The sequence below is a fragment of the Pteropus medius genome, unplaced genomic scaffold (genome assembly GCF_902729225.1).
Source record: "Pteropus medius unplaced genomic scaffold, Ma_sr-lr_union100, whole genome shotgun sequence".
Taxonomy (NCBI): Eukaryota; Metazoa; Chordata; class Mammalia; order Chiroptera; family Pteropodidae; genus Pteropus; species Pteropus medius.
The window spans coordinates 9,160,859-9,168,543 of NW_024342474.1; the positions used below are offsets into that span (position 1 = coordinate 9,160,859).

At 35.0% G+C, this 7,685-nt stretch overlaps 1 protein-coding gene across 1 annotated transcript; it reads right to left on the reverse strand.

Moving 5' to 3' along the window:
* Positions 1 to 749: 749 nt before the first annotated feature.
* On the reverse strand, positions 750 to 5,682 carry IFNG (interferon gamma). The gene is made up of 4 exons (XM_039865576.1): positions 5,478 to 5,682; positions 4,145 to 4,213; positions 3,868 to 4,050; positions 750 to 1,387 (listed from the first exon to the last, which is right to left on the reverse strand). Exons 1-4 carry the CDS (start codon positions 5,592 to 5,594, stop codon positions 1,259 to 1,261), a joined length of 498 nt encoding a protein of 165 aa, XP_039721510.1. The 5' UTR covers positions 5,595 to 5,682; the 3' UTR covers positions 750 to 1,258.
* Positions 5,683 to 7,685: the final 2,003 nt, after the last annotated feature.

Here is a 7,685-nt window from a genome sequence, read left to right on the forward strand (position 1 = left end):
TCTCCCCTTGCTAAATTTTAAATTCCCCAAGAGCAAGGACCCTCATCTATTTTATTCACGAAGGTATCTCAAGTGCATAGAACAGCACCAGACACATAACAAATGCTTCAATACAATATTTGTTAAGTGAAAAAATGAATTCTCACCACAATATTATGAAGAAGGCACAATTATCCTTTATCAGATGAGAAGACTGGAGCTTAGAGAATATAAGTAATTCATTAAAAGTCACACTACTTATAATGTCAAGACCAAGATTCCAATCCAGGCCTTTCTCCCTAAAGTTCACACTCACTATTTCACACCCAGCGATGTTTGCCCAAGGTTGACAGAGGAGATGGGGAAGGGGAGTTAAGGTGGGGGCGGGCATATATATAAATAAATCTCTGTGTGCCAAGCTAAACGGTTTGGACTAACTCCCACAGCAGAAGCTCTGAGGTAAATGGTGACATGGTTAAATCTATATTTTGAAAAGATAACTCAAACAGCTTCCAAATGGAGCAGTGGAAGCCAACAAATTGCCAGTAGAGAGAAACACCACATTTAATGGGACATAATCTAATTCTAAGGTCCCCACAACTGAAAATGACTTTCCTCCTACTAATTCATTAGTAAGTAGTACATTTACCACAGTCCTCACTTAGAAAAAGTCTGACACAGCATAAATAGTTATTAAATTATATTTTATTCATATATATTAAATATTGATAAACAACAAATGAATTACTTTGCATTTGAGTACAGTCACAACTGTCAGCAATATTCTGAAACATCAGGCATGAGATAAGATGGTATGTTTTTATTAGAGGACAAGTCATATGATCTGAAACATTTGGTGGTGTGTGACATGCCGTTAAAGCAGTGGCTCAGAATGCAGATATGATCACATATAACCAGTGATTGGATAGCATCATTTCATGTATAAATGCTCATTATATGATCAAGTGAAAGAAATGCACAACCCAGAGTCTTGCTTAGGTTGGCTGCTTACATGGCCCCTGAGATAAAGCCTTGTAATCACATAGTCTTGCCTAGTTAGTCTGAAAATAAAAAGAGTCAAGTGAACTAGTCACAGGATACAGGAATTATAAATAATACATATATTAATAGATATTCATTTTTATTACATAAAAGTTGCTATTATAAATACTTTGATGAGTTTAAAATATATCCCCATATAAATAATGTAAAATATTAAATATTAATAAATAGATTTAGATTTAAAATTCAAATATTGCAGGCAGGATAACCATTATTTCTATGCTTTCCAACCACGAAACAGACTCTGACTTCTTTTCCTCTTCCTTTGGTTAGATTTTGGTGACAGATCAGTCATCACTTTAAAGAGTTCACTTATTGCTTTGCGCTGGACCGTCTGATTATTTACCTATTGGGAAAGAGAACAGCAAAATTAATTTCAGTAATATAAGCCATCAGAATATTCTGTTGTTAATGTCATGGTCCATGGAAATGGAAGTATTCCTTTAAAAAGATAATTTTTATTGGCAATATATTACCTTAATAGACAATGGTGTTTTATTCAGCAGTTAAGACTAAAATTATAATTAAATTGCTAGTTGTACTGTAATATGGTGGCACATGATGTAGCCTTAAATTTACTGCTACAGAATTCTCAAAATTATATAGTAACAGAAGACCTGAAGTGGAATGGCAAAAACATGTGGGTTTGAATCCTGTGCGCGCAATAACTCTGACTTTGAACCAGTCACCCAACTCCTCTGAATCTCTTGTTTTCTCATCCGAACAATGAGGAGAATGTTTATGTTTAAATGATTTCTAGGCTCTCTAACTAATTCTATCACCTTGTATTTTAGTCTTTGCTGTAAGTATCAAATGAATTAATATAAATCAATGGTTCTCACCTTTGGTGTATAGCAGAAGAACCTGGAGACCTAAGGTAGAACTTAGAGATCCAGGTGCATGAAGTCAGAGAGGGCCTACGCTGTAGTGTGATCACTAAGCTCCCCCAGTGATGCTGGTATCCACCAAAGTTTGAGAACCACTGATATAGGTTTCGTACTTTGTAAATACCAAATTCAAGATGAACAAATGCTATAATTTTTATTTTACCTCCAAATTAGGTCAGTCTCATCATTTTCACATTGCAATTAAAAGTAAAAATGAATCATTTTTGTATGGCAATAATCAATTCCTGATAGAAACATATAAAACTGAGAATCACAGCTAATTACCCTGCCTTCTATTCCAGCAAGTAGAACTATTTCCTCACTCTAACCAATAGGAACATTTATGTGAATTCATGCTTACTAAATGAGGATGATTTGCTTTGATCTTGGCTCTGCCACTACGTTTCTTTATTCCACCTTGCCACATCTCTGAGAATGACTAGGAAAATTCTAGGCTGCAGGACTAATTACTAAAAGGTATAATGTGCCTTAAATATATTAGCAGTTGAGCAAAAGAGGACAATGGTTGAGAGTTCACTCAAGATCGCTCATATGAAACAGGAAGCTTGGAGTTTCCACAAGAATGAAACCAATGGATTTTTTTCCAAGGCCCAGTTATGGCAAAATAGAAAAAGTTTCTATCAGCTATGTGTTTGTAAGGTTTTTAAGTGATAAATCTACTTTTCAGTGTTCAAAGCATCACTCAGAAACTATGAGACTTATCGAGGACTGAAGAGCAAGCCAGTGGCAGCACTAGATTAGAAACACATGCTTTTTCAGTCTCTAGGCCCATAGCCAAAGATCTGTTTATCATTAGAAAACACTATCAATGGAAAGTAGTAATGGTCTTATAATTTTTCCAAGTCACTTTTGCACCATCTAAGATACTGAAGACTAGAGAAATCCTGAAGAACAAGCTCTTATTTCAGTTTCTAGGGCCTTATCTGAAAAGGGTGAGAGGCAGACCTAGGTACAGTGAGAGCTGGGCATAAATCCTGAGAGCACAGGTCATTATCAGGACCACTGCCTTTCTTATAATTATATCAAAGCAAAACCCAAAGGAATATGGAGGCTTTTCTCTCTTAGCTAAAATTTTGGAAAATGTGTTTTGTCTTTATGCTTCAAAGTTATCTTGTAGTTTCTAGACTCAAGCTTTAGACTCAAGACAATTTCATGAGATAAAGCATGAGAGCCTAACAATTTCTCCAGCTGAGATATTCTAGTATCCAAGAGTTGATAAAACAATTATTTCATAAGGTATAAATTCTACCTGTTTTCTTTTCTAAAAGCAAACAAATGCTCTCACCTCTACTTGGGCTATGCAATATGAAAGGTTAACCAGAATCTGGAAGGGGAATGCCCCTAATGCCTTTCAAAGGCCATAGTTTTCTCCTACCTCATACTCATTTTTTATCCATGGCATTGTAAAGTTTTAGAGCAAAAGAGACCAAAAAATTATAGTGAACCCAACATGCTCCTTTTAAGATGAGGAAACTGAGCCAGGCTGAGTTCATACAGTTCCTTGGCAGCTGAGCTGAGAGGAGAGCACAAATCTTCTCCCCCTCCCACTGCTCTTTCCATTAAGAAATGCAGCCTCCTATCCAAAGCAAGAGAATTTCCATCACACAAACAAGGGGCAATGAGAGAACTGCTTCTCAATATTCCCCTCAACTTATTCTCTACGTCCTTCTCACAGAATTTGTCCATTCACCTGTCTTTGTGCAATAGTCATAATGCCAATATTTTCCCAAATCACAAAATTAAATAATCCCCATACTGATCAAAAGCACGAATGGAATCAGTAAGGAGGAGTTTTAGGCATGGGTATATTTCACAATTGTAACAACTGTACCAGTAGCTAATTTCTACTTTCTGGGAATTAAGTACTTTGGCAAGACCCTCTGCAATGAAACCAAAGAAAGAATTAAGATAATCTCACCGGGATTTGAATCACTTTCTTGAAGTCTTCCAGTTTGCTGTTGTTGCTGTTGAAGAACTTAACACGCAGGTCCTCCTTGATGATCTGCACACTGCTTTGAATGATTGGATTATCTTTTAAGTTTTCGAAGAGTTTGAAGTAGAAGGAAACAATTTGGCTCTGAATTATTTTTTTGTCACTCTCCTGGGGAGGAAAGAGCACAAGAGAGGTTGATGTGAATTTATCCATCAGAAGATAAACAACAGGAAAATCAAGCAAGTGGAAATATTCAGCTTACCTCTCTCCAATTCTTCAAAATATCTAGGAAAAGATTCCCACCATCTGCTACATTTGAATTACTTGCATTCTGGAAAAAAAAAAAAAAGGAAAAATTGGTTTACAATTAGTCCATAAATTGCCCTGAAAGTGTACATTGAGTTTTATTGCACTCTGATACTGACATTAGTCACTTAATTTTTTTTGACTTTCTGTTTTCTTCTACAAGTGTTCCCAAAAGCTGTTATGTTGACTATAGCCAAAGACTACCATGCAATTTTAACTTTCATATTTTCTAGCATAACCCTTAAATTGAAATATCACAAATGAACTCAACAAAGCCAATGATACTTCAATTGTCCCAAATTAACTATAGTAAATAAATAAATAGATAGATAGATAGATAGATAGATAGATAGATAGATAGATAGATAGATAAATAAATAAATGTGTTTGTAAGGCTAGTTAAAAAAAAAATCAGATCCCACTATAAAATACTGCCCTCCTATGGTATAGATCTTTATAACATCTACCTGTGTCCTATGTGTCGTTATACCAGCTTTAAAAGGTAGTTCCAGATGTGTGTTTGTGAAAGATTTGATTTGATGTTGTGTGAATAAAATAGCTTGTGAAAGTTTAAACATAAGTATAACAGCTATAATTATAATACTAAATTTTGAATAAATAATAAAATGTTTTAAATGCAAAAATTAGTTTAATTAACCATAAATAAAATTTTTAAAGCAACTCATATAATAAAACAAAAAATATTTTAAAATTCAAGCTAGATTATAACTCCTACAGAATCTCAGCAGGTGACTGAGTTTAATGTTAATTCATAAATGACATAGATGGGGTAGTAGAATTTGAAAAGCACTTTTTGGAGAAAAACATCTCCAAATTTTTTAAAGCCAAAGCTTTAATTGATTCTTTAATTGATTAATTATTTCAGATTGTCATTTTTTAATAAGAACCTTAATCTTTTACTCTCACCATCATGGTCATCTAAGAAATTGGAAACTAATAGCCAGTCACTTTTTTCTGTACAACTTGCCATGACAATTGAACAGATTCACACCATAAAACTATCAACATCATTCTGCTTTCTCCCCGTATTATGCCCACCTTTTGAGAAATTTATGAATGCCCCTTTAGTCTCTACAGAAAATTGAGTAGAGAGTTAAAGCAAAATCTAGATAATTTAGTCAAAAACTCATCTAGTCAGCAGTCAAAATAACATCAAGTCTTCTCAAGATGACTGTGGACTAGAGATGACAGCCTATCATAGATACAACTCCAAGTCAACGTTCAGTCGTTTCGACCACAAACAAGCATTATTAAAAGATCATACTTACAAAATATTCCTTTAGGTTTTCTATTTCTTTTAAAAATGTAGCCTGGCAGTAGCAGCTAGAAGAACCCAAAATCACGCAAAGCTGAAAAGCTAAGATATAACTTGTATAATTCATCATTTTGGAGAGAGAGAAGCCAAAGTCGCTGAAATCAGTAGCTCCTGTATTGTTGATCAGGTCCAAAGGACTTGGCTGATCTTTCTCTTCGAATAGCTGATCTTCAGATGATCAGAAAAATGTACTGCATCTCCTTTTGCTGCTGGTATTTATACCTAATTGGAGTCTCAACGGGATTACGTATTTTCACAAGTTTTTTAAGATGAGATGGTGACAGATAGACAGAGATGCTAGTTAGTTTGTATTAACAACTATGGTTTTGTGGCATTTTGGTGTTGTAGTTAGAGTTTCCTTTCAACTCCTTGGGTCTTTCGACAATGAGACAGACCCGTCATGTCCACCATGCCATACTTGTGGGATCCTCTGAAAGCACTTTTACTTCACACTATTCAGGATTGGAAATTTTTTGGTACCTCCTACCTTTGCCCTTGAAAAACGTTGCTCCAGTGTGTTGACAAAGCACATTGATCATTTGTTTGTGGTTGGGAGCAAATGAAAAGGAAATTCTAGGGTCTCTGAAATGTTTACTAAGGGGGTGCCTTTTAAAATTTTTCTTGCAAATGGACAGAAAGCAAGGAAAAAATTGTGGTTAAAACCCCAATGTGGTGAGGAAGTCCTTCATCAGAGTTAGTAAAATATCTACCACAACTTTAAATTGCTCTGGACCAACACCACCCAATAAAAATAAAATGCAAGGCAAATAGCTAATTTTAAATTTTCTAGTATCAATACACAACATTATTAAGATATTTTACAGTCTGCTTGTCATTAAATCCTTGAAATCCAGTATGTATTTTATACCTGTAGCACATCTCACTTTAGACTAGACATATTCCAAACATTCAATAGCAACATGTGGTTAGAGGCTACTGTGTTGAACAATACAGCTCTAGATGATGGATTGTTCCAAATAATTATTAATAATGGAGATTTTTTTTACTTTTTTGTTTCTTTTCCTTGCAAATACAAAAAAAAAAAATAGGATTCTTCTTCTTCTCTTAGTAATTTGTTTATGAAGTAAAACATTTGGGGATGGTACAGAAGGCCGGCCATACTTTAGTTCCAGCCCACCTTGCATTTCAGCCTGCACTGTATACACTAGAGTATTGTGTTTATAGATGCAGACTTGAAGCCTGGCTCCACTACTATCCAGCTATGTGATTTTGAACAAGTTTCTTAACTCTTCTATGAGGCAGAAATGGGCTTAATACTAGTATCTCCTTCCAAGCTTCAGCTGAAAATTAAATCACAGAATACATATAAAGTGCTAAGAATTTTGCCAGACATATAGTAAGTAAGATAAAAGTTATCTCTTGCTATCTAGGCTTGTTGGATAACTAGTTATTCCTATAAAAACACCCCCCTGAACCTTTGCTTATGCAATTCCTTTGGCTTTGAGTTCTCCTTCCCCTCATCTGTGCCCCTGAGGGTGGTGTCCATCTATCCAAACCCAGCCTAAAAACCATTATTTCCATGAGTTCTCCCAAAATTATCCTTAAAATTAATCTCACATCCTCTACACTGGGCTAGCACTTGGTTCATACTTTTCTTAGAATCCTCATTCCTCAATCTCATATTAGAGTTAGCTACTCATGTGTTTTCTCACATGTTGGACTGAGTTCCTTAACATAAGAAATTGTTTCATTTCTTCTATAACACCCTTTACTTCCCTAAAAACATTTTAGCCTGAAGATGTACCCACAGATAGCACTGAATAAGTGTAACTTTGAATGCTTAATTAAGGATCTACTTGAGTTTTTTTTCCCTCAAGTTACAATCCTAATACTATCAAACCTAACCTGCAGGAAACTAGTTTTTAATTAAATAGGATTTATGATTATGTTGGAAACATGATGCTACATCATTAGCCAAATCCTGCTTCATTTACTATACATGGACAATTCTATGTATTATTTTATGTGAAAAAGGCCAGAAAATTATTTAAAGGCTATCTTCCCAAAGAATAAACAAGATCAAAACATATGTGCTGGACCAAACCCTCATGTTAAGCCAGCGAAAAGTGTGGAAAGTACGCTGCTGCTCACAAAACCCTAGAGTGGCTCTCCTCAAGGAAAAATATGGCCCAGGAAGTGT

Coding starts and splice junctions, on each gene's coding strand:
- IFNG (XM_039865576.1), bottom strand. CDS start 5,594: ATGATGAATTATACAAGTTATATCTTAGCTTTTCAGCTTTGCGTGATT. Junction 4,051..4,144: donor TTTTGAAGAATTGGAGAGAG/GTAAGCTGAATA, acceptor TTTCCTCCCCAG/GAGAGTGACAAAAAAATAAT. Junction 1,388..3,867: donor AGAAAGTGATTCAAATCCCG/GTGAGATTATCT, acceptor CTTTCCCAATAG/GTAAATAATCAGACGGTCCA.